This window comes from Camelus dromedarius, chromosome 18 (assembly GCF_036321535.1).
Source record: "Camelus dromedarius isolate mCamDro1 chromosome 18, mCamDro1.pat, whole genome shotgun sequence".
Taxonomy (NCBI): Eukaryota; Metazoa; Chordata; class Mammalia; order Artiodactyla; family Camelidae; genus Camelus; species Camelus dromedarius.
This window is the reverse complement of record NC_087453.1, coordinates 25,149,144-25,176,628: the sequence shown is the minus strand read 5'-3', so window position 1 is coordinate 25,176,628 and position 27,485 is coordinate 25,149,144. Positions and strand designations below refer to the sequence as shown.

Here is a 27,485-nt window from a genome sequence, read left to right as displayed (position 1 = left end):
ACAACACTCCCAGCCCCAGCCCCACCTGGTTTGACTACCCCCCCATAACTGAGTTAGAGAGAAGTTGGAAATGTGCGGAGGGGCACCTGAAGTTGTCTAATTCAGGACAGATGTCTTTTATTTTATTTTATTTTTTTATTGACATACATCAATTACAATGTGTCAGTCTCTAGTGTACAACACAATGTCTCAGTCATGCATATACATACATATATTTGTTTTTATATCTTTTTCCATTAAAGCTTATTACAAGATATTGAACATAGTTCCCTGTGCTACACAAAAGAAACTTTTTAAAATCTGTTTTTATATATAGTGACTAACATTTGTAAATCTCAAACTCCCAAATTTATCCCCTCCCACCCCCTTCCCCTTGTAACCATAAGATTGTTTACCAAGTCTGTGAGTCTGTTTCTGTTTTGTAGATGAATTCATAGTGCAGGACAGATGTCTTTTTTTTTTTTTTTTGTAGGGCAAATGATTTATTCAAAACATCCATTTACTTAGTGGAAGTGGTCAAAATGGGAAAAATAGTAATGCATTTTTTTCCTCTTTTTAAAAATAGATGTGGTCTTTTACCCATAAGCTCCATTACATCAAAAGAACAAAGTGGGCTTAACATTTCACTTAAGAGGATCCAGCATTACCAATTTTTAAAGAAATACCTTAGAAACAAATCAGTTTGCTTTAACAAATTGCGCTCATGCTAATGAAACTTTAATCTTCTTTAATAGGCTGCAGCCAAAATCCAAATTGTTCAAATATCCTCAGAGAAACTGGAATGTAAAATTTGGTTGAGTTCAATTTAGATGTCATCAATGTCTTCATCTTCATCTCCAATGTCATCAAATTGGATTTCATCATCATCTCCAGGGCCAAATGTATCAGTTTCATTGACGTTAGCATGTTCTGGAAGTTCGCCATATGCCTTCAGACTTCTAGCCTCATCCGCATTGTATTTTAAAATTACATCAGCTTTATTATCCTGGTAGTCTCGTAGACCAACCAATATAATGTCTGAGGTATTTACCCAAACCTTTTTTCTCAATTTCCCTCTGATGTGACATAACATCTTTACACCATCAAAACACAACGCTTCTAATCGTCCATTTCCCAACATTTTGATTACTTGAGCATACTCTTGCCCATCTTCTTTGAACACCAGCTCTCTTTTTTCAGATTTATTCTCATTCTTACCTCTGCGTCTATTTTCACCTCCTTTCCCTTTATTCTTGGGCATGGCGGCAGCGGTGGGAGACTTCTCGGAGGGACTACGCGTGAGACCGCGCAGCATCAAGCAGGGGTGGGAGATCTGGTCACGTGCGCGGGAGATTCTCGCGACCGAGTTCTTCGGAGATCCGCCTGCGCCCAACGCTCGGCCCCAAGACAGATGTGTTGAGACCACTCTGGCAATCATAAACAGAGGCATGGCTTTGGCTCTGCGATTATGGATAAGCAACACTACAAAATTTCTTAGAAGCCCCCAGAGTTGTGTTCATCACCCCGTGGCCAGCTCCCAAGCCCCAGGTACTTCCAGTGAATGGGGCTGGTTATGAGGCATCCCTGGTTGGCTCTCATTGCCATTGTGTGTTATTTGAAGGATCATGATAACACTTGGCAGTCTGGTTCAGTGAAGTCATCTCCTTAGATTAAACACTCAGCCAGCAACCTCCAGTGGTTGATACAGCAGAAAAGGTTCTCAAATAAAAGTTACTAATTATAGATCCTCAGAGTCTTCCAGTGTTGTTCGTGGTAAACTTCATCTGAAAAATTCCAACAGCTGCAACTTCCACCTGCCTGGGTCGGGCTCAGTCCTGCCATATTCCCCTCCCAGCTCCTCTCCTTGGTCTCTCCCCTGCTGCTTCCAATTTGTACATGATTTGGAGGCTTTGCATATTTTTCTCCCTATTGCTTTTTTTGGAGGTGTGGGCGGGGTCCGGTGCTGAAGAAACATAAGTCAAGCTGAATTATTCAGTCTCCTGAGCGACTGAGTGGTTGAAATCTTGACATGGGCATTTTAGGCCCTTGTCAATCAAATTCTAAGTGGCTATGGCACTCTGGCCACTGATGCCTCAGCCCTCCCTCCCCTCCACCCCACCCAGATACATCATCCCAAACCAGCATCAGGATGTCTCCTACTCAAATACCTCTCAGGTTGTGCAGTTGCTTAAATATAAAATCTAGACTCTCCAGCCAGCTGTTCAAACTTGCCTACTCCCTCCCACTCCCTCTCCAGAGAAGACCCTAAACTACCTTAACAACTATCTTTCTCACTTACTCGTTTTTGTTTGTTTGGTTGGCTGCAAAAAAGCTTTATCCATTTAGTCCAAGGCTTGGGAGAGGGCTCCAGGGTGGTTAAAAAGCTACCTGGTGACTGCAGAGAAAGGCTTCAGGCAGAAGCCCTGACACCAGAGGGGCCCCGCAAAGGCCGTGGGGTTGCAGAGGCTCCTAGTCATGTTCAAGGGTGAGCCTTTCCAAGATGTACTGGTCCAGCCCAGCCTGGGGACCAGCTAGCCTGCGGAGGTGAGTCAGGTGGTCGCCCATCTTCTTGATGAGTTTCACCTCCTCATCTAGGACATGGCTCTCCTGGAAGTCACAGCTGTGAGGGTCTGCACGGGCAGAACCCAGGGTGTACAGAGCCAAAAGGTCCTGGTTTGGGTCCTTCTCCAGGACCACAGCAGCCTCTGTAGTGTCCTGGGTTTTACCCTACTCATCTTGAGACAGCTTCTGCACGTCCAGGAAGAGGGCACCACAGCCGTGCTGGTTTTTGCATTTTCAAGAGACCCTGGATGCCCTTTGTACTTCTCCTCAGCCATTTCATGGAAAAAGTGGCCCCCACCCTCCAGAGCCACATCCTCGAGGTGGACATAGAAGCCCAGAGAGAGGTGAGTGTAGGAGGCCCGCAGATGCTTGTTGACCAGGCAGTTGACGGTGGCCTCCACCTCGCTGGAATAATTCTGATGAATCTGGAAGCTCATGGTTGATTGGTAATAAGGAGTTAAGCTCAAAAAGTGGTGTTGGCTGGTCCTGGAGGCCGAGGATAGCAGAGTGGCTGGTTCTGAAGGTTGTAACTGGGAAAAAGGTTGAAGAGTGATTGGAGGCTGGACCAAGGGGCATCCCTGGGTCTGTTCCATCCAAACACTGTTGAAGCAAGAGACAGATCTGGCGGGATCGCCGAGCCCACTGTCCCACTTATTTTTTTTAATTAATTAATTAACTTATTTATTTTTGGTGGGAGGAGGTAATTAGGTTTACTTATTTATTTATTCTTGGAGGAAGTACTGGGGATTGAACCCAGGACCTCATGCATGCTAAGCATGTCTTCTATCACTTGAGCTATACCCTCCTCCATTCTCCCACTTATTCTTTATTTTTAAAATCACATTGCTTTCTCAAAAATTACTGGAGGTATGTTAACTGCCAGACCTCAAAGTACCATCCTCATTCTTGTCCCCCTAGAGGACTCTGCACTGTTTGGCACTGGGTCCACTGCTTTCCTAAAGGTCACCCTGCCTTACCTCCCTCCCACTGCACTACTCTCACTTGGTTTTTTCATTTGTTTGGTTGGTTTTTGTTTATGTTTTTGTCTGTTGTTTTTTTAGTGGCAGCTACATTCCATTCACCTCTTTCCCAAGCTCCTCTTCCTTCTTCTGTCCATTTAACACAGATTTTACAATAATCATAACGATACTAGTTACCAGTCCTTGGGCTCTGCCCTGGTGCCAGGCCTTGTATCAGTGAGACTTTATAGATGCTATCTCATTTAATTCTCTTAACTGCTCTGTGTATTGTGCCCTATTATCCTCACCAGTTTACAGATTAAGGAATTGAGGCACAGAGGGATTCAGTAACCTGCCCAAGGTCACACAGCTAGTTCATGGCAGAGCAGGGTTTGAACTCAGGTTTGATGCCATAGCCAATGAGTTCATTACCAACTTGGAAACTGCTCTTGGCTTTCTCTGCCTTCCTCTCTCCTTCTTCCCTCCAGTTTTGTTTCCTCTTTCCCCTCCCCACTTGCAAGCCCCTCTCCTCTGGAAATCTCACTGGACCTTGGAGATTTTGCTCCCCTGCCTGAGTGACCTCTCCTCAAAGCTCAGCCTTCAGCCCTCACCTCTTTCTTAAGCTCCAAATGTGCCCTCACCCTTAGAGCTTCCTGATGGCCATCTCTTCCCCCATAAGCCCTGCGGGGCCCCAGAAGGCCTGTGGCCTCTCCAGTCCTCCCTGTCCCCATGATCCTGAATTACCCATCTAGTGTCTCTCTCCTCTTCACCACTTAGACTCAAGACCTCCCTTTCCCTTGGATCCCTCACTCTCCACCTCTATCCAACCCAAACTTTGGACTGAACCATCATCTCCCCTCTCAGTAATTCTAGAGGATTAGCTTCCCTGCAGTCTCACCTCCATCTGGTTAGGGCAGATAGTTCCATCGCTTGTTCCTTGACTTACAGGACCCTGGGTTTAGAGCCTCCTGTTTTCCAACTCCATCTAAACTCATATTAGTGATGCCAAATTATTTTTCATGACACAGAGCTCAAATTGAATGAATAAAAGCAAACTCTTACGTAACGCTAAATATCAGGCCCTACTGTAAAGGTTTTACCCATTTAGTCATCACAACAACTCTGGGAGATGGGTACTATTATTATCCTCATTTTGCAGATGGGAAACTGCATCAATATCACGAGAGCTTATTAGAAATGAACATTGCCAAATCCTGCCCCAAACCTACTATATCAGAATCACTAGGGGTGGAGCCCAAGAATCTGGGGTTTTTTGTTTGTTTTTAATGAGGAATAATACTGACTTTATCACATTGAATATTTAGAGTCTTTGAATTACTTTATTTAGAAAATCAAAAACAATTAAAAATGAGGACTGAAAAATTAGAAAACACATCTCTCACAAAGGACCAAGAACCTGTTTTAATAATCCTTCTGGGTAATTCTTTTGCCCTAGTTGAAGTTTCAGAAGCCCTTGGCTGGTAGCACTTATCTTACGGCAACCATTACTCAGAACTAAAGAAAAACTGAGTCTAGGCTTAGCCACAGCTGGTTCAATTGGACTGATTTTCAGAGATCAGAACTTGGCAAAGGGAAGGCCATGTCTTCCAGAGCAGGACTTGGTCCTTGGACACAGACGTGTTCTTATTATAATTCTTCAGGCAGTTGACCCTGTGATGGGCGACTTCTGAGCACAGTGAGGGAGAGGACCTACTGGTAGAGCAGTGTGCATTAATGCACAGGCAGAGAGAGTTCTTGCACTTTCCAAGCAGTCAAGTGAATCTATTGTCCCTAATTGGGGGCCTGTCCCCAAGAGGGGTAGCAAGGGAGGAGTGGCAGAGATAAGACATGCATTCCACCTTTATCTCAGGGAGCTAGAGCTGAGAGAAACTCTTTGCCCGGCCAAGAAGGACAGAAAGAACAACCCGACAACAATGAACACTGGTGCGGTCCTGGGAAAGTCAGTTCAGTGGGTGATGTAATCAAAATGCATGTTGCCTTTTGAAGGCGCGCCCAAGGAGCGCCTCGTCCTCAAGACCTCCCCCAATCAGGGGTGTATACCTGGAGGAATAAGAAGGCCCAATGGAAAGACATCAGGTTCACTCCTCCATGTCTCGAGAATAAATCTGTTACAGCTGCTCCATCTCTGGGGACGGAGATGGTGAGAAAGTCAAAGGGAGGTTATGCAAGCCAAGACACAAGACTCCAGACTCCATGAATCCTGCCCGTTTAAAGCAAGGGGTGTATAGCCCACCTATGAAGGTTTAAAGGCAGATCTACAGTCACTGGAGGAAGCACAGTTTTCACTAGGGCCATCATGGCTGGGAGGTCGCAAGGGAAGTTTCAGAATGCATTTTGCGAAGGATGCACCCTTTCTGGCATGGATGCCTGTTGTCAAAAGAGCTTGCTGTGGAAGCTTTGTGAGTGATTCACAAAACAGGGTTCACTTACATTCATGCCCCTCTGCCCCACCCCACCCCCAACTCTGCTCTGGCACAAGGTCAAGTCATCCACCTCCGTGCCCTTTTGCTAGCAGTGGGGGCCCACAGCAGGAGGCCATGCAGTGACCGGAAGGGAGGGCTGGCTGACTTGGGAGGCACCACTGGCTCTTGTGGCTCTGGGCTGCAAGGAGGCCTCAGAAGTTTAAAATCGTTTATTTATTTATTTTATTGAGATGAAATTGACATAACATAAAACTAACCATTTGCACAATTCTGTGGCCCTTACTAGCTTTCCTTAGTACATTTACAGTGGCACTTAATACATGCACTTAGCACTTAGCACACAATGTTGTGTGATCACTCCTTCTATCTGAAAGAAGTTTGGAGGCTGTGAGGAGGGGCAAGCAGATGCACCCATCACTCTGGGTGGGGAGCAGGTGCAGGACGTGCTGTCTGGGGGAGGAGAGTGGGGTTGTCTGAATGCCTTGGGAATAAGAGGCAAGTCTCAGACGATGTGGTGGACATGGCTGGAAATCTAGGCCTGAAGTCCAGGAGAGAAATGCAGATGTGTGAGGAGCAAAAGCTCAGCTCTGAACATGAAGGGATGGCTGGGGTAGAGAGCAACCGACAGAAGGAACTGGACCCTGAACAGAGGCCATATTTATGGGGAGAAAATGGGCCAAGGCAGGAGGCTATCAGGCTTCTACAAGGTCAAAGGAGGTCTCCTTTGAGACCAAGCATTCATTCCCTTTGTGCTCATCTCAAAGGCATTCCTTCCCTTTGAGACTTTGGGAGAGTGGAGAGGGGATGCCGATGCACGGAAGTGACTTTCCAAGCTGTTAGAGATGGCTGTCAGTTTATGCCAGAGGCCCTTTCTTCTGCTCTTACCCCACTGTATTGGATCCCACTATGACTTCATTCTTCAGAGCTTCTTTGAACAGAGATGCACTCTGTGAGCTAAACAGAACAGCAGTGTTCCCAGTGGCTCCCACAGCCAGGAGAAGAGGGTCGCTGACCCCGGGCCTTGGGCTTTGGAGGCTCCTCTTTGGCCTTCCCTCACCAGGGCCCTCCCAGAGTCGGGGGAGCCCACCTGGCCAAGCATCCGGTAGACCTTGCGCTGTTCCTTCAACATACACTCCCAGTATCTGGACTCTGGGATTCCCGCCTCAGATGCCCTAAGCTTGCTTTTCGGGCCTGTTCCTGCAGGTGCACTGTACGGCCCTTGTGCACAGTCCTAGGTAGGAGAGGGGCCAAGGGGCAGCTTTGGGATGTGGACAGAGCTCAGGTGTGGGGATTGGGGTGTCCAGGTGCCTGTGCTGAGGCCCCTCTGAGATTGGGTGAGGAAGGAGGGGCAGCTGGGGGCTTCTCCATGATCTAATGTGGAGTCCTGGGAGTCGTGCAGGCCTTTATGAGAGTGTATATGTTAATGCAGGACAGACATATTCGTTAACTATTCGTTTAACTATCTTGATTTCTCATTTTACACGTTTAGATGTGGGGTAACATCTCCTCCTTGACCCTCTTGCCTTGAGGCCTCCTGCAGACCTGTCTGCAACCTTCTTCTTGGGCCTTGCTGTAATTTTCAGCATATTTTCTTCTCCTCAGAGCCTGAAACGTGACGTCAGGAAATCCTTTTTTTTTTTTTCAGAACCTTAAAGCCTGAGTGATGAGTGGGGTAACTAAGTGTGCCTTTCTGGCTTCTCCGCTACTCCCTTGCATAGCACCCTTTCCTGGAGGGCTGGGAAGATAGATGTCCACGTGTGGGGGTGTATGAACAATCCTCCCCGCCTCAGCCTAGAAACAGGGCTTGTGCTCATATGCTGACAAATCCTCTAGAAATCATCTAGCCTCGGGCTTAGACTCCAGCTTCTCAGGGGATCCTGACCAACCGTAACACAGCAAACATCATGACAGTCATCACCATCTCAGTCACTGTCACTGCCTCCCTCACCTCCCCTGCACCCTACCTCAACCATTGCCCCCTCCAGCACCACCACCTCAGTACTTCCAGTACCTCCCCCTGCCACCACCATTGCAAATGCCACCACCACTATCAACATCAGCACCCCCATCACCACCTCCATCACCACTATCACCACCATCAATCATTCAATCAACAAACACTGATTGGGCATCTACGTTGTGCCAGACACTGTTCTAAGCACGTGGGATATCATTGAACAAAACAGACAATGCCCCTATAGAACTTACATTGTAGCGGAGGTCTGGGGGGAACCAAATAAATCATAAATGTAATAAATAAGTAAATTATTGAATATGTTGGATTTAATAAATGGTATGGAAAAGAAGTAGAACACAGCAAGGTGGGTCAGGAGTGGGAGGCTGCAGTTTCATATAGGGTGCTCAGGAACAGCATGTGAATGAAGACATAAAGTGGGTGAGGAAGTCAGCTGTGCTAAACTCATACCATTTACTGAAGGATTACTATGTTCTTTCTATACACCCACTAGTTTATAAATAAGCCTCTAAAAAGGCTGAAATGGCAAGAACTAAACTTCAAAAGTGTTTAAGTTCGGTCTCCAATCAGAATAACATTTCATGAGCTACAGAAAAGACTGGCTCAGGTTTCTTTTGCAATGTTGCCCCCTTGTGTTGAGTAAAAACAGTGCAGGGGCAACATATTCTAAGCCCAGATTTCAAGAATCAGGGGGTAGGTTTAGCTCGGCAGTAGAGCACGTACTTAGCATGCACAAGGTCATGAGGAGTTGGATCATTGAGTTCAATCCCCAGTACCTCCATTCAAGTTTTTTTAATACTGTATGATATCACTTATATGTGGAATCTAAAAAAAAAGACAGCAACAGACTCTCAGAGAACAAACTTGTGGTTACCAGGGGGAAATGGGGGTGGGTGGGAGGGGAACTATTGGGAGTTAGAGATTTGCAGATATTAACTTATATACTATATATATAAAGAGAGAGAATAGATAAACAACAAGTTCATGATGCATAGCTGGGAACTATATTCAATATCTTTTAGTAACCAACGGTGAAAAAGATTATGAAAACAAATATATGTTCAGTTCATATGTATGACTGAAGCATTGTGCTGTACACCAGAACTTGACACAACATTGTAAACTGACTATACACCAATAAAAATCTACATATACAGAAAAAGAAAAAAAAGAATCCATGGCTGTCACCTTGATTGAGAATTCCTAACCTACCCCTGGACATGAATACAGTACATGTTCCAAAATATAGAAAAAATATTGCAATGCAAGCATATTTTAAATCTCCAAGTCTTATATGGGTAAGATCAATCTAAAAATCCACTTCACAAACATATAAATAAAATTCTATTCTGTTAACTATATTAACATTTATCAAATGTATTAATAATATTTATATGTTTTAACCAAGTAAGACTTAACACTTTGGATGCAAGGAAAATTCTCATCATGATTACATTAAGAAGAAAAGTCAGGACAACTTTGTTAAGGAGAATTAAAAGAATTACCAATTATTGAGCATCTCCTCTATGTCAGACACTGTGTTGGTTTAGATTTATCCTTAAAAAAACTTTTTTTCTCTCTTTTTTTTAATGAAGGTACTGGGGATTGAACCCCAGACCTCGTGCATTCTAAGCATGTGCTTACCACTGAGCTATTTCCCTCCGTCCAGGATTCATTCTTAATTAAACTTCTCAGTATACTATGACAGAAGTATTTCCCCCACTTTATCAATGACTTAACATGAAATTCAGTGAGACTATGAAGATCCCATAGCTGGTAAATGGGCATTGAAGTTGAACTAAGGTTTATTTACTCCCAGACCTAAAGTTCTGGTACATAGATGTGAAAAGTTCTTTCTTAACCAGATAGAAAGTGTGCATCTTAAACCGGGGATCAACCTGCTACTTAATATTGAGTAAGAAGGGATAGCTGGATACATCTTCAAAAGGATAAAATAGATCCATCTCAAGCCAGACATGAGTGTCAGGATTCATGGGAAAACACTGCAAGCATTCTTGTTTAAGTTAGGGAGGAGACAATTTTCTAATGTGAAAAAACTAGATGAATGGGACTTCACAATACTTCTGAGAGGGAAAGAGAAGATTTGGGCAAATGGAAAGGCAAACCATAATCTTAGATGGGAAAACTCAGCAACATAAACATCTCCCCAGGTTAATTTGTAAATTTAAGATGATTGTTATAGAAACATTAGTAGGAACTCTTTTTTTTTTAACTATATTAATTCATTTTAAAGTTCATGTGAAGAAAAATTGCTAGGAATAATGAGGGAAAGAAAAAAAATAACTCTAACCAATACTAAAATATATTACAAAATTAAAATTACTGAAACAGATTCCTCAGAATACATTTGCAGAAGAAAGTCAAGATAATAGACCCATATACCCGGAAATTTACTGTGTAATAAAGATGTGGTCTCAAGTAAAAAAAAGTGAGGATCATTTAATGAATAGCATTTGGAAAATTGGGAGTCCACCTGAAAAAAGGTAAAATCGGAGCTATACCTTTTATCTTATACCAAAATGAATCCTAGGTGGACCAGACTTAAATCTAAAAAGGGAAACCCATAAAAGTGCTAGGAACCAAGCGCAAAATTTTTTATAACTTGTCTTAATCTATTTGGGCTGTTATAACAAAATTCTATTTGTGCTGTTATAACAAAATATCAGAGACTGTGGGTAAGTTATGAAAAACAAAAATTTATTTCTCACAGTTTTAGAGGCTGGGAGGTCTAAGATCATGGAACTGGCATATTTGGTGACTGGTGAGGACCTGCTTCCTAGATGGTGTTCTATGTGTCCCAGCAGTGCACTCCCCTCTTACCACCCAAGGGGCAGGGACCAGCTGACCCCAGGACAGAGTCCGGCCTGTGTTTGCAGACTCACTCTGCAGGCTGTGGGGTCCTGGTTTTCTTGCTTCCAGTGCCTGCCCCCTGGTGGGTGAGGCTGATCTTGAGGCTTGTGCAGGCTTCCTGGTGGGAGCGGCCAGTGCCTGCCCACTGATGGGTGGAGCTGGGTCCTGGCTCTCTGGCGGGCAGGACCATGTCTAGGGACATGTCTAGAGGTGGCTGTGGGCTCAGGAAGTCTTTAAGTAGCCTATCTCCTGCAGTATAGGGATGTGTCCCCACCCGGTTCATTGTTTGGCCTGAGGCATCCCAGCACCGGATCCTACAGGCTGTTGGGTGGGGCCAGGTCTTGGTGCTAATGACCCACGTGAGATGTCTGCCTCCAGGAAGGAGAGTTCATGCAGATGAATGCTCCTCAGTATGTTCACTACTGTGTCCATGTCCCTGGGGTGAGCTACAGCCACCCCCTGCCTACCTAGGACACCCTCCAAGACCAGCAGGTAGGTCTGGCCCAGGCTCCCATGAAATTACTGCTTTTGCTTTTAATCCCAGTAAGCGTAAGATTTTAAAAGTGAAGTGTCCATTTCCTCCAGTCCTGTGGAGCTCCCGCAATGAAACCTCGCTGGCCTTCAAAGCCAAATATTCCAGGGGCTCTTCTTCCTGGGACCAGACCCCCGGGGCTGGACAGCCTACTTGGGGCTTGGAACTCTCACTCCTGTGGGAGAACCTCTCCAATGTAATTACTCTCCAGTGTGTGGGTCACCCACCCAGGGGGTGTGGGATTTGATTATATCGTGAGTTCACGCCTCCTACCTGTCTTGTTGTGATTTCTTCTTTACAGCTTTAGTTATGGAAGCTCTTTTCTGGTAGGTTCTAGTCTTTTTATCGATGGCTGCCCTGTAGTCGGTTGGGATTTTGGTGTGTTTATGAGAGGAAGTGAGCTCTGGCTCCTTCTACTCTGCCATCGTGCCTGCCACTCCCCTGATATCTACTGGCGCACGTCAGTGTGAATTATGTCACCCCCTTTCTCGCGAAAAACCCTTGGCCTCTTCCCAGATCCCTGAGGATGTTATTTTGCGTCTGCCAAAGAAACGCCCTCTGCAACTCTCACACAAGCCTCCCTTGCCCCTTTCCTCCTGGAGCTAGTCATTCTGAAGGGCCCAGTGCAAGGCTCTCCACAAACATTAGCTATAACTAGATTAATTGTTCTTGGCTGCCACTGGAATCACGTGGAGAGTTTAAAAAAATACTGACGTCCAGATTTTACCCCAGGGATTCTATTGAATTGATCTGGGGTGTTTTCTGGGCATTGGGATTTTATATTTAGGCTCTTGGGACAATCACACCTGAAACCCAGCTACCAGACTGTGAAAATGCACAAGAAGCCCCAGGGAGAGGACACCTGTAGGTGTCCTGATCAACAGGTGAGGTCCCAGCCTACAGCCAATGTCAGCCAGACTTGTGAGTGAAGTGAGTCTTCAGATGATTACAGCCTCCTGCTCTTGAGTCTCCCCAACCTTTAAACCACTCCAGCTGATGCTGCATAGAGCAGAGCTGAGCCCTGTCCAAATTACAGATTCATGAGGAAAGTAAATAATTGTTGTCATTTTTAAGGCACTAAGTTTTGGGGTGAATTATTACCCAACAAAGACAATAAATAAAATGGTCATTTTGATATTATTTGGTTAATCTAAGGACTCAGCCACACTGTTGCCATTTGAACAGGGTTCTGCTAGAAGGAAAGATCGCAGTCCTTGCATGCAAGTGTGTATCTCAGAAGAGAAACTGAACTTGGGAGTCAGGACTTTCGGGGAGGAATGTTCATCAAATATTCACTCATTTTCTCCCCTACTGTGGAAGGAAGGTGTGTCCCTCCCACTCCTTGACTAGGAAACAATTGGCTATGGACTAATGGAAGTGACAGTGTGCCAGTTCTGAGCTCAGGCTTTAAGCAACATGGTAAGTTTCTGCTCATCCTTCTTAGCACCTGCCATCCACCATAAGAACATGGCCTGAGTAATCACTGCTCCTTCAGCTTGAGTGCCGGAATGTAGACATACAGAAAACCTTGACCAGACCTGAAGCCTGAGGCCATCCAAGCGCAGCTGAGCCCAGGCAACCCACAAGCAAGTCTACAGCCAACTTGTGAGCGAGAAATAGATGTTTGTTGCTGTGAGCCACTGAGATCTTAGGATTGTTTCTGCAGCAGTGGCTGATTGAGAACATAGCCGAAGTGAATCTTTATCTCAAAGAGCATGTCATATGGATGAACACATGTTTAATAATCAAATTGAACTACTTTGAGTCCTCCTCTTGCTACTGGTAACTGTGTGACTTTGGGAGATTCACTTAACATCTTCGAGTCTCAATTTTCTCCTCTTAGAACACAAATAATAAAATCCACCTCACAGGATGCTGTGGGGATTAAGTGAAATGATGTTTGCAAGTTAAGGATCTAGCACATGACAGGCAAAGTTGAAATATTTATTCTCTTTTTTTCAGCTTTATTCCTGTTGGGGTTCCAATGGGTTCAAAAGTCTAAGGAAGACATTTTTTGAGAAAGGGATTTAAAGACGACATCGACCAAATCCAGGATCTGCGACAGAATCCAAGAATCTCTAAAATCAAGTTAGCTCTGGTGGAATCCCAGCCTTTTCTGGAAATTTTCGTGTTTTGATTCTGTGAGCATTCTGCTTATTTCCCCTAGGATTTAGCATTTTGTCGTGTTTTCAGCTAGCTGAGTCACGATGAAAGGACTCAGAAGATTAGTTTTATTCCCAAGTGGGCCAGGATATGACAGGCAAGCATCCCAGCCCTGGGGTCAGTGGGCTGATAGCACAAAAGACTCCATGAGGAAAACTGAAATTCAACTTTCCCATCAGAAAACTTTCTCACATTATAATTGACATCTATCTATCTATCTATCTATCTATCTATCTATCTATCTATCTATCTATCTTATATATATATATGTACATATATAGTGTGTATGTGGTATCAGTCAGGATCCTTGTCAAGGAAGCAGAACCATAATAAGAATTATGAATTAAGGAATTTGTGTTGTAATTAAACCTACACAAAGGTGGGAGGAGCTTGGGAATTACAGGTCCAGGAAGGGCAGTTGGAAAATCAGAGAAAAATCTTTCCCCAGGCCTCCTGGGGCACTGGACGGGGAGGACTCAGCAGAGCTTACAGGAGAATTGGGGAAGCCAGGCTGTCATGCCAGCTGCTGGAGTGGGGTTGCAAGGAGGAGGTGGAGAGACTGGAAGGCTGTTGTCTCTCATGGCTACTGCTTCTGAGACTGTAGCCCAGCATGGGGGTCGGGTGGGGGGACCAATGTGTGGCAGGGGCCTCGAACTGTTATTGGTCAGAGTTGGGAAGTAGAGCTGGAAGGTGAGTAGGGGAGTTCTGACAACATGGAACCTGCCAACACCTTTCGGTCTGTCTTTGTCACTGTATCTGACCACGATGGCTTTCAGAGGTCAAAGGCTGCTGATTCACCACTTCCTTCTGCATCTGCTGCCTGCTTCTCTTTCAGGCAACTCTAGCCCAGAGCCGTACAGAGAGGAGCAGTCTGGGAAGCAGCCCCGGTGTAGCCAGCTTGACACGACACAAAACTGCTGTACATAGATGTGTGCGTTTAATCACAAAATTTACACATGTATCTGCACTTGCTGAAACAAATTTAAATAAAATCATATGACATAAAATAAAAGTTTGTACTAATCTACGTGTTCATCAGCAGTGTATGTTTATTTCTTCTGTTAATTTTCTGTCACTTGTGGATTATGTCCACATTGCATTTTTCTAATGCATCATTTGTCTTTTTATGTCAATTTGTTGACTGTTAAACACAGTGTGAATATATTCTCTAATTCGATTGATTATCTTTTAATTTTGCTTGTGGTGTCTTTTTAGTTCAGAAGTTTTATATTATTATGTATTTAGTCTTTTCGTTTATGGTTTATAAGCTTAATGACGCATCTAGACAGAACTTCTGCACTCCAGGATTGTAAACCCTTCACTCATATTTTTGTTTCGTTCTTTATCACATTTAGATCTTCAGGCTACCTGGAATCTACTGTAATGTTTGAATGTGTAGTAAAGAATTTAACCTTGCCCCAAAAGAAGTCAGACCTTGATCTCAGCTTCTGGAAGGTGATCCTTCAGCCATTGAAATGGCATGGCTAATAGGAGTGTCTTGGTTTGCCTGGGAGCCTGGGGTCAGACTGAGTAGTCTAACTGCATGATTTATGGTGGAGGCTGGACAAACCTTAGGGCAGGGGCTGGCAGTGCCAGAAAGACCAAGCAGCTGATCTAGGGTGGTGGGGGCTTTAAGTCATGTAGTATCGGTTCACCTAGAGACTGAAAGTAACTACACGGGCTGTCAATCAAGCAGTCATGTCTATGTGATGGAGCCCCAGTAAAGTCTCTAAGAGCAAGGCTTCAGTGAGCTTCCCTGGTAGGCAATACTCCATGTGTATTTTTATACATTGTTACTGACAAATCAATGCATCCTGTCTACATGGGAAGAGGACAATGGACACTCTGCATTTGTTACTTCCTCAGATCCCACCCTATGTTCTTCTTCCCTTGGCTGATTTTAATGTTTCCTTTCCTTGTAATAAGCCATAACCATGGGTATAATAGCATAGAACAATGAGTTCTATGAGTCATGATCAAACCTGAGGGTGGTTTGTGGAACCACCCAAACGCAGTTGCTGTCAGAAGTGAGGGTGTTCATGGGTGGAATAGTCCCCTAACTCTGCAGTTGGCTAAACCCTTGAGGTGAGATGATGTAAGACTCCAACACTTTTTCTCTCTTTTTCCCAAATGGGCAGCCAATGTTATCAACTCTTCTCTCCTGATACAGACTTGGAAGGAGAGCTCAGGTATATATTACACTCAGGGATTTGTTTGGAAATAAAGTGGTAATCTATTTCAAAATGAAACTAGACTGTTTAAAGAAGTTTGTGGCTGTGTTGCGAACAATAGGATGTGGCTTTGGGGTTCTTCTTGGGCCATGTTGAAATCGAAGCCAAGAGATATGGTTTCCATACGGTGCCTCCCTCAAGCCCTGTTTCCATAACCATGTCCAGAGTTTCTATGTCCCTACCTCCTGCCGGGCCACCAGCCGTCACCCAGATGCATCCTCAGCAGGGTACAGATTTGACTCCTTTGGATAACACGAAGAAACCACAATATGGGGGAACCATCTGAAAGGCCTTGTTTCACATCGTGTCAGTTTCCTTTCCCCAGGGTCCCCCACTCCTCCACGCGTCCACCCCTGGGATATTTATTGAGTGATAAGAATTATCACCACAGCACCCCCCACCCCTCAACAGTGTCTTTCCCCAGGGCTCCTGGCCACGTCCTCATTAGAGGTGTAGGCTCAATAACCCTAGAGTTCACCTCAGTCGGGGCCAAGTTTTTCCCGCAATCCCATTGTTTTGTTTTGCTACTTAATCAAAAGCACATGATGCATACTTGCCCCCAAATCATCTTGAAGCTATAGGGTCACTTCTCTTAGGGTAGAAAGTCATGGGAGAGAACAGCTTTCTGACCCATTCTGTTTTGCTTGTGGAAGGCCTGACATAGCTCTTCTGATTGCTTTTGCTTTTCATCTCCCCTTTCTTCTGGCTGCAAGGATAACACACTTATGAATGCCTCCTGCCTCCTTCCTCAAAAGGCCGACTTGTTTTTCTGTCATCTTGTTTTCACATTCCAATGAGAGCAGATTTCACAAATCTAGACGTCTTCCTTTTCAGCTTCTCTTTTCCCTCTGCACCGGGAATCCAACTACCTTGGCCTTCAGGCACCCGCGTGCTTAGTCCCAGATTTTCCCATGCTGAGGTTCAGCTCCTCAGGCTGGCTGCTTCCAAAAGGGCAGCTCATCCATCCACCCTGCATTCCAGAGCTTGTGCCACAGGGGGAGTTGGAGGGGAGGAACACAGCCAAGCATTTCAAGCAGCTTAAGTGGACACAGGAAACCCTGATGAACACAACATAGCAAAATGCAATTTAGCAGAGAATGCAAAGTTAACGGAATTGCACTGTCCAATATGGTAGCCACTAGCCACAGGTGGCTATTGAAGTTTAAGTTAATTGAAAAAATTTTAACATTAACAATCCAGTTGCTCGATTGCATTAGCTATGTTCCAAGTGCTCAGTAGTAACGTGAGGCTACTGACTGCCGTATTGGATAACACAGGTAGAGAACATTTCCACACTGCAGGATGTTTTACACAACAGCACTGCTGTACCATAAGCCTCTCTTAGCTCGCCTGGAGACCTACTTCTACTGAGTTGTTTTGGGAAAACATTGGTTCCCTTTTGTGACTAACACCTTCCCTGTGTCCCTAGAGTCTTATCTTCCCTATGGCTGCAAGTCTTTCACTGCTGTGTCCCAACCCATATATTTTGACAGAGAATTTTATTTTCAAATTACCAGTGAGAATTTACATTTTGATTCTCAGAAGACCTGCTAAAATGAGAATGAGTGCCATCGGTTACAAGCACTGAAAACCCAGTAGGTTTTTTTTTTCTTAGAGGTCTTTTATTCATTAATTCATTCATCTACCTATTTTTATTGAGGTATCATTGACTTACATTACATAAGTTTCATGTGCACAATGTTATACTTTTACTTCAGTATATCCCACAGCATGCCCACTACCAAAAATTTAGTTTCTATTCATCACCATACGGTTGCTCCCCTTTACCTGTTTCACCCTACCCACTCCTCCCTCTGGTAACCACTGCTCTGTTTTCCTGTCTGTGTTTGTTTTTCTTTGGTTTGGTTTGTCATTTATTTTGTTTTTATTAGTCTTTTTGTATTCTTCATATGAGTGAAATCATATGATATTTGTCTTTCTCGATCTGATTTATTTTGCTTAGCATAATAGCCTCAAGTTCCATCCATATTGTCACAAATAGCAAGATTCCATCTTTTTTATGGCTGAGTATTAATCCATTGTGAAGATGTGTGTGTGTGTGTGTTCATTATCTGTTCATCTGCTGATGGACACTTAGGTTTTTTCCATATCTTGGCTATTGTAAATAATGCTGTGATGAACATAAGAATGTACATATCTTTTCAAATTAGGTTTTTTTTAAAAAGATTCTCCAGATAAATATCCAGAAATGGGTTAGCTGGATCATATGGTAGCTCTATTTTTTAAATTTTTGGGGAACCTCCATACTCTCCTCCATAGTGGCTACATCAGTTTGCAAGTCCCACCAACAGTATGAAGGTTCCCTTTTCTCTACATTCTGGCCAACGCTTATTTCTTGTCTTTTTGTTGATAGCCATTCCAACATTGTGTTTTGTTTCATGTTTCAGCTCTATGTTTATGTTTCACAGTTACCCTGAGATATAAATGAGATACATAAAATGTCTTACAAAGATATCACCTCACACCTACCAGAATGCTCATCATCAAAAAGAACACAAATTACAAATGTTAGCAAGAATGTGGAGAATAGGGAGCCCTCATACACTGTTGGTGGGAATGTAATTGGTGCAGCCGCTGTGGAAAACAATATGGAGGTTTCTCAAAAAACTAAAAATAGAACTGCCATGTGACACAGTAATTCCACCCCTGGGCATACATCCAAAAAAACCCAAAAATACTAATTTGAGAAGATACAGTGTTCATAGAAGCATTTTTACAATTGCCAAGATATGGAAACAAACCTAAGTGACCATCAACAGATGAATGGATTAAGAAGACAGATATATATATAATGGAATACTACTCAGCCATTAAAAAGAACAAAATTTTGCCATTTGCAGCAACATGAGTGGACTTGAGGGGCATTATGCTGAGTGGAATAAGTCAGACAGAGAAAAATAAATACTATACCATATCACTGGTATGTGGAATCTTAAAAACACAACAAACTAGTGAATAAAATTTAAAAAGAAGCAGACTCACATATACAGAGAACAAACTAGTGGTTATCAGTGGGAAGAGGGAAGAGGGGAGGGGCGGTATAGGGGTAGGGGAAAAAGAGAGTTATTATGGGATTATACAAAATCACGTGTGTGAAACTTTTGAAAATTGTAAAGCACTATAGAATTTAAAGAATCTTTCATTCAATAAAATAATAATGTGTACCTAAAAAAGAACAGGGAGTATTATATATAAAAAATATTTATCAAATACATTTAGCTAAGTTTTTAAAGTCTGAGGGCCTACATACACTAATAAAATGAATAGCCATTTTTGGAATCTTGTGGCAAATACATTAGCACTTAAAAAAATCTCATTTCTCTTTCCTCTTCTACTTGTATCATTTCTAGATTTCTATCTTTGAGCTCATTAATTCTCTCATCCATATGGTCTGCTCTATTTCCAATGCTTTCTAATGCATTCTTCATCACATCAATAAATGTTTGGTTCTTTTTTAAAGTTTCAAACTCTTTGGTAAAGTGCTCCTTCTGTTCATTAATTTTATTCCTGAGCTCATAACTGCTTGTATGGGTTTTCTTGTAGTTTGTTGAGTTTCTTCATGACAGCTATTTTGAACTCTCTATCAGTTAGATTGCAACATTCCATGACTTTAGTTTGGCTTCTAGAGAACTGTCATTTTCTTTTCTATGGTATAACGTTACTGTGATTCTTCATGGTGCTTGATGAATTGTTCCGCCGCTGGCACGTTTAAAATTAATGACGGGTTGGTAGGGGAGGGTATAGCTCAGTGGTAGAGCACATGCTTAGCATGCAAGAGGTCCTGGGTACAATCCCCAGTGCCTCCACTAAAAAATTAATTACAAAATAATAATAATAAACATAATTATCTCCTCCCCAACCCCCCCAAATAAATTTTTAAAATAATAAAATTCATGACAGAAGTTAGAATCCTTTCTCCTATTTTCCAGTAGGTGGAGCTATAACACAAATTTTTGGTTTGAGAGCTGGCATGAAAACAAGAGGGGTGGCTCCATGCCTTCTTGCCTTCCTTATCACTTCTTATGCCTCTGGGACTGTTGATGACTTTCTTCTGCCAAAGCCACTGTCATCACCAGGTTGGGGGGCTTTTCCCTCCTGGCCGGAATCTCCTGAGTCACAGACTCCCTCACCACTGGGGGAGGGGTTGGGGGTCGGGAGACTGGAGTTTTGTAGGAGCCTCTAATATTTTGTGTCATATGGTTTGTGGGCTCTGCCACTGCAGATGAGGGGCATAGGAGAGGGGGCCAGGGTCGTGGACACCTCAGTGGCTGGAGGGGCAGGGGCCCCAAGCCCCACTACCATTGCTGCCCAGTCAAACTTTGGCCATGGTCACCCCTGCAATCAGGAGGCTGGAGTCACTTGCCCCGCCTCCCCCATTGATACTGGCTTTTCTGGCACCACTCTGCTGTTCCCTGGGTCCTGCCTTCTCTATATGTTCCAGTCCACCCACCTTCAGAAGTACAGATGTGTGGAATTCTGCAGCATCCTGGTGTGTTGGGCAGAGGCATCTTTGTTGAATCGTGGATGTTTTACTGGTGATAGATTGCAGGACATAGAGAAAGGTAGCTTTTCACTCTGCCATGTTGTGGATGTCACTCTCCCAGGAGGTTTAAATGAAGATGCATATGGATGTATGATGGACAAATCCAGGCATTCTTCAAGGAACATGTTTATTTTCTTATTTAGTAAATTACCGTACAAATAGAGGCTTAGAAGATAAATATTCCAGCACTAAATCTGCTTATTAGTGAGAACTGTGTCCATGTCTTTATTTATTTTTTTAACAGATTAAAAAAATTTTTTTAAATCATTTATTTATTATTTTTATTTTCCTTGGGAAGGAAAGTAATTAGGTTTATTTATTTATTTTTAGTGGAAGTACTGGGGATTGAACCCAGGACCTCGTGCATGCTAAGCACACATTCTACCCTCCCCCCGTCCCCCATCCATCTTTATACCTCAAAACAGTTCCAGGAGGAACATCTATGGGTGGCAAGACCAGACTGTCGCTATTGCAAGCCTTCCCTAGTGTTTATCTCCTCCAAATTTCCTCACCCTTCCCTGTTTTGTAGGCCATTGATACATTTTGTATGATGACATTTTAATTTTGCTCCCCAGTGGTTCCCAGATGTTCTCATTCCTGGGTTTCCTCCCCCCGGGTGTGAGTGGTGATGCTTCATAGCTTCTGCAGCTGGAGCCAGGCTTCTCCCTGCATCCTCTTTATTACCAGTGTCAACTGCACTCGTAACTCCCTTTGCAGTGTTACTAGTGTCTCTTGAAAAGGCACCAGAGTAATCCTAACAATTGCCCAAGAAGCTGGCAGGAAAACACGAAGAAACAAAATAAGTGCCTCTTGAAGACAAGCAAGGTCTTCAACTGTGCGTTCCTTTAACTCCTGAAACTGTTTTCTCAGCCAGTGGCATTCCAGCCGTGGCTTTGCTGTATGAGAATCCCGCTGTCCAAAACGGCAGAGAAAAGGAAGCCATTGCCTCCTGGAAATGGCTGAGCTGGAGTCTGCAGACATCTGCGTGTTGCCCTTGGAATGGGGTGGCCAGGACTCTTCAGAATCAGTGGGTACAGCTTGTGAAAGGCAGTTCAGAGGGCAGAGGGAGCCCAGAACAAGGAGCTGGGAGGAGCTGGTCCCATCTGAACACTGTCATTTCTGCAGAGTGGATCTGGACCATGCTTTGCCCTCTCTCAGCCTCAGCAGGAGATGGGGATCACTCTCAGGGCTCCAGCAACCTCCCGAGTTGTGCTTCTCGGATCAAAAACATCATTTATGGGGTAGGTGCTGGAGAAAAGCATCACCCTTTTCCTTCTGGTTCCCTGAGTGGGTCAGAAGAGCAAATGGGAACCCCAGACCCGACAGAATGTTTCTGCTATAGCGTTTACTTCATAGTTACAGTTAAACCTAGCTGTGCCTTCTTTATGGCCAAACAGGTAAATAGAATCACTCAGTACTTAAATATTTACCTTCATATCTGGAATGTGGACTCTGCTTAATTTCTTTTTAAATGGGGATCAGAGTGAGTAAAGGAGCACTGGGGATGTTAGCCCTGTGATAGTGTAATTCATGAATGGCCTCCTTTCTTTGCCTCTCCCCAGAGATACTCGTTTTGCCACCTGACTTTTCGGTTTCTCACTACACAGGTGAAGTCTGTTTCCTCATTATTTGGATCTGGGCTCAGTCAGGTGGCTTGCTTTGACCAACAGGGTGCTGCAGAAGTGACAGGGTGACTGTTTCAAGCCTAGACAGACAAACAGAGATATTTGTCCCAGTTGTCCTAGCCAAGGCCAGCTTATACCAGCCAACATCCAGCCAGCCCCAGACTCATGAGTGAGTCCTGTCAAGACCAGCAGTGCTGCCTAGCTGACCCCCAAAGCATAGGCAATTAATGCTTATCGTGGAATGCCGCAAAAGTTGTGTGGCTGTTTTTTATGTAACTTTACTGTGGAAATAGATAACTGATACCTCCCTGCAGAGTGAAGGGTGGCCCTCTTCTTAGTATTGGGAACAAACTCGGAGTATGCTTCTCAGAGGGGAACCAGGATTTGGGTGCCTTTAGTAGAAAAAGATGTGGGCTTTAAAGTTGTCATCTCTTTCTGCCACTGCAATTTTTTTTTTAATTGAAGTACAGTCAGTTACAATATGTCAATTTCTGGTGTACAGCATACTGTCCCAGTCATGCATTTACATACATATATTCATTTTCATATTCTTTTTCATTAAAGGTTATTACAAGATATTGAATATAGTTCCCTGTGCTATACAGAATAAATTTGTTTTTTATGCATTTTTATATATAGTGGTTAACCTTTGCAAATCTCAGACTCTCAAATTTATTCCTTCCTACCCACTTTTCCCCAGTTAACTGTAAGATTGTTTAGTCTGTCTGTGAGTCTGTTTCTGTTTTATAGATGAGTTCATTAGTGTCCTCTCTCTCTCCCTTCCTTCCTTCCTTCCTTCCTTCTTTCCTTCCTTCTTTCTTTCTTTCTTTCTTTCTTTCTTTCTTTCTTTCTTTCTTTCTTTCTTTCTTTCTTTCTTTCTTTCTTTCTTTCTTTCTTTCTTTCTTTCTTTTTCTTTCTTTCTTTCTTTCTTTCTTTCTTTCTTCCTTCCTTCCTTCCTTCCTTCCTTCCTTCCTTCCTTTCTTTTTCTTTCTTTCTTTCTTTTTCTTTCTTTCTTTTTCTTTCTTTCTTTTTCTTTCTTTCTTTCGATTCCATCACTGCAAATTTTTGATTCTCACAGATGAGAGCATTAGTGACCTCTTAGGCCTGGCCTGAGACCCTGGCCAGTCCTTTTCCCATTCTAGTGGGATTTGAGAGCCTGATCGCACTAGCTCAATGATGCAGAAGTTCAACTTCAAGGCTACTTTGCTGCAGGGCTTGTTCTGTTCTCATCTCCTTCCTTGTGACTAAGCCTTGTTCTTTTTTCAGAGTCACACAGCTGTGACCTTCTTAGTTCTCAGGGTCCTTCCTACCACTTCCTGGAAGCCTCAAAAATCAAGTCAGTTTTTTATAACCTGCTAAAGGCCAGGGTCAGAAATCTGTATCCTATATGTATAACTGAATTGCTTTGCTGTACACCTGCAACTAATACTGTAAATCAACTACATGTCAACAAAAAAATTTTTAAAAAAAGGAATCTGTATCCTATGAGTGCTTTGGAATTACACAGTCCACCAAGTTTTAACACACTTCCTTTTATCTTTCTAGTTTTTCAGCTTAGGCTTTTAATGATGGAGAATTCTCTTATATGTTAGTTCTTTTTTAAAAAAAAAGAATCTTAGAGAATATTATTTACTTAGGGAATATTTACAATTGTATATTTACTTAGAGAATATTTATAATAATTTATGAAAATTACGGACATAGACTTCTCTTCCTCTATAGATGGGTCAACATGTGATTTGCTGTTCACACTGGGATGCTTTTGAGAAAAAAGTGGGGGCACTGTTAACAATTATCTTGGAACAAACAGCATACTGTTTTTGTCCTAGGCAAACTGCGATGTGTGGTCACCCTGCTCATAGGTGTATAAAAATCTGTGCAACATAGGAGTTTTGATAACAGATGTCAGACATTGTGAGACTGTAGGTATTCAGGACCAGGGAGAAAAGGTGGGTTAGTGGGACAAAGGGACTCTCAGAGTGGCTGCTGCCAGGAATCCAGAGAAAGGAAATGACTTTAGTTGTTATGGCATGTAGATAGTTACAGCCTTGGAAAGGTTTACTTGTGTTGACTGGGGGGAAAAAAAAGGCACAACCTAAAATGTGCAAGTTAAATTTAATCCAGGGACCTTAAAGAGGACTAGACTCCAGGAGACAGACTCTCAGCTATATCTGAGGAACAGCTCCAAAGACGTAAGGGAGGAGCCAGGATGTATGTGAGTTTCTTTGCTGAGGGGCAGGGGGGGAGAGAAAAGCATGTAGTTAAACCTCAAAAGATTACTGCTAATCACAAAGAACAGACATCTCAAGCTACTGATTTTAGTGCTTTTCTGTCTATGGGAAGATGTAAGAATCTAGGTTCATTGAAATTATTCCTTAGATATGCATCTTAACTATCTTGGGCCAGTATCCAGAGCACCGAATGGGGAGAGGGTATAGCTCAAGTGATAGGGTGCATTGCTTAGCACACATGAGGTCCTGGGTTCAATCCCTAGTACTTCCTCTAAGAATAAATAAATGAATATATAAACCTAGTTACCTCCCCCCACATCCCCCCTAAAAAAGAGCAGAACACACGCTGCTTCCTGTTTTTCTCCATCCTGAATTCCCCTCGAGTACACTGTTAGGGACTCTCGTGGCTGATGGCTTGATCCTTGTAGAACTGGAATGGTGGGCAACATTATTTGTTTACACTTGAAAGAACACTGGAGAGAGGTAAAATGCAGAGAAAAGACTCTGCTTCTGTAAGTTTAGGAGACAGTTTGTCTTAGAATTAAGCACAAGCTTACCACGAACGGGAGCTTGCCTTTTAAAGCAGGTAGGCAGGAGCGTGCCAAAAGTGATTTCCAGACACACACTCTAGGGCTCCCCAGGGACCAAGGGCAGGCAGTGAGTGATGCGGCTCCTCCTCAAACCACCCCTTAACAGCCTATCAGAGCAGAGACGGGTGGAAGGGACCAGGGTGCAGGACGGATGTTCTGCCACGCGTCGGCTGGTACACATTCCTCCGAGCCTTCCAGAGATGATAGCAGGCAACAATTCCCTAATCTGAACAAATTATGGAAAAAGACAGCTTGTGAATACTTAACGTGAATTTGGAAAGATTGAAAGCTATATCATTCTCAGCCACAAACTGCACTCTTAAATTAACGTCAAAGGAGCTGGTACCAAGTAAAGATCTTGCCAAATGGACCTTAATGAAGGAGAAAGAATAACTTGTGATTATAATTTGTGTTGTATATTCAATTATTAGGTCCTGAGTGCTTTAAAGAGAGTTTTCTTTTCAGTGACATTTTTCTGATTATAAAAATAATGAAGTCATTAGACAAATCACTGAAAAAATATTAAAAGAGTAGTCACTCACAATTTTATCTCCCATAGTGTATATAAATTTTAAAATTTTGTCCTTTTCATTTAATAGTATGCTTAAACATCTTCCTTTGTAATTAATCATTCTGTGAAATACTTTTAATAGATGTATATTATTTCATTGTGTAAATAACAATTTATTTACCTTAACATCTACAATTGGACTTTTATATTTTTAATTTTTTTGATATAATAAATAACACTGTGATGCAGGCAAACTTTCTGTATAGTTCTGAATGCTGCCTTATCATAGGTTCCAAATTATGGAACTACTGGGAGGGGAAGGTATAAGCATTTTGAGACTTTCAGTGTATATTCCATAGACACTAAGGTTGCTTCCATAATAAACGTTTTGATCAACTTACTCTCCACCAAGCAATGTAATAGGCCTCTTCCCCTGCTCCCACCATCAGTGAAGTGTTCTAAATTCTCCTAATATTAATGGAATAAAACAACATTGTTTCATTGTTCATTTTTTTATGATGGTGTGTGTAATAAAGGATATATCTGGTCTTTATCTCTGGTTCCTGGCACAGAGCTTCAAAAACCCTTGGGATTTCCTGAGTGATAGATATGCCTTTGTTATGCTAATGAGGTGACTCAGGATGGGTCCCTAGACAGGTAGCATGGGGATAGGGGCTGGTCCTCAGAAAAACCAAACTTGTGATTACAGGGTCAGCTGGACCTCCAGGGAGGGAACAGGTGCTGGAGATTAATTTTAATGACAAAGCCAATTACTTAATCGATCTTACACAGCAAAGCTGCAGTAAAAACTCCGGAATGGTTAGTGTCCAAGTTTTATGGCAGTACACTCAGTAGTGGGAGAAACACAATCATTGTTGATAAGTGGAATTTTTTTTTTCTTGGTTGCATTCAACAGATGGTTATTGCACACCCTCTGTGTGTCAGGAAAGGTACTAGATGCTGGGAATCCTATTGGGAGCAAACTGGGAGACATTCCCCACCTGTGCTGGTGCAGAGTTAAGTCGGGGGGTGGGTGAGACATTTATCAAGTAATCACTCATTATATAAAATTGTACAGTGGGAGGTATAGGTGCTATGAGATCATTTAACAGGAAGATTGGACCTAGAGAAATCAGAGAAAGCCGTCTGGAGGAAATGACTGAACTGACCTCTGAAGAAAAGGAAAGAATTAACTAGAGAAGAGGAATGAGGGGGAAGAAAGCAGCCCATGCAAAGGCCAGAGTGCTGGGGTGGAGGGATTGTGGGAGTGAATGATAGAGCTGCTGGATTCCTTTTTAGGATGACTTAAAATACTTAAGGGTGGAGAGGGCATAGCTCAGTGGTAGAGCGCATACCCAGTATGCATGACGTCCTGGGTTCAATCCCCAGTAGCTCCATTAAAAAAATAAATAGATAAAAATAAATAAACCTAATTACCCTCCCCCCAACCCCCCACAGAAAAAAAGAAAGGAAAAAAATAATAAAGTACTTCAGGGAAAAGATTCTGGCTATTTTAAGAAATTAAGAAAATAAAGGAGGCAGCAGTGAGGGAAATGGTTACAGACTAGCCATTGGGACAGGAGGCACTGGACCAGCTACTTATTGAAAGAGATGAAGGTGTTTGCATAGGAGCTCGCAGACCTGGGATGTACTCGGGGAGATCGCAAGGGATAAGAGGGTAATTAGTACTGAGTGCTAGGGAGGAAGGGAGTGGGGCAGTTGACATCTAGAGATCCCGAAGATGACAGCTATGACAAAAAACAATAAACCCCCAGAGTTAAGACTGCTAGTTAGAAATGTATTCTCTTCAACACTTCTTGCAACTGACTTCCAAGACTGAGCCAAGACCACTGTTGGTTAGACATGTGTCTGTCCTCTTCAATACTTTTTTCCAAATGGTTATTTACAAGATAAAGAGTGTATATGTTTAAAACAAAACAAAGGCAGTGCATGCGATGGGCTTGTTCTCAAGGCCTGTGCCTCATTTCTGGGGCAAAGTCATGCCCAGTACATCTGACAGCTGCTGCCCCACATGCATTTCCTCAGGGGGAGTTACCATCACAGGGTGAGCCTGCCCTTTCTCCTCCTTCATCTTGGGAGAGGTCCATGTTTGAGAAGATATTGGGATTGTAACAACTGATTTTCAGAAAGGTAGCCACATTTCCTCCTCTAGCATAAATAATTCTGGAAACTTACCGGTGAACTTTAAAAACTGGGAAGCTCTCTCTTTAATTTAAAGGAAATGAGA

The 27,485-nt window shown here is 43.1% G+C and overlaps 1 protein-coding gene and 1 pseudogene across 1 annotated transcript; both read right to left on the bottom strand.

The window, feature by feature from the left end:
- Window positions 1–704: 704 nt before the first annotated feature.
- LOC105101463 (eukaryotic translation initiation factor 1A, Y-chromosomal) lies at window positions 705–1,264 on the bottom strand. The gene has a single exon (XM_010994666.3). It carries the CDS (start codon window positions 1,238–1,240, stop codon window positions 806–808), a length of 435 nt encoding a protein of 144 aa, XP_010992968.3. The 5' UTR covers window positions 1,241–1,264; the 3' UTR covers window positions 705–805.
- Window positions 1,265–2,448: 1,184 nt separating this feature from the next.
- LOC116147410 (ferritin light chain-like) lies at window positions 2,449–2,978 on the bottom strand (annotated as a pseudogene).
- Between the last annotated feature and the right edge of the window lie 24,507 nt (window positions 2,979–27,485).

Coding starts and splice junctions, on each gene's coding strand:
- LOC105101463 (XM_010994666.3), bottom strand. CDS start 1,240: ATGCCCAAGAATAAAGGGAAAGGAGGTGAAAATAGACGCAGAGGTAAG.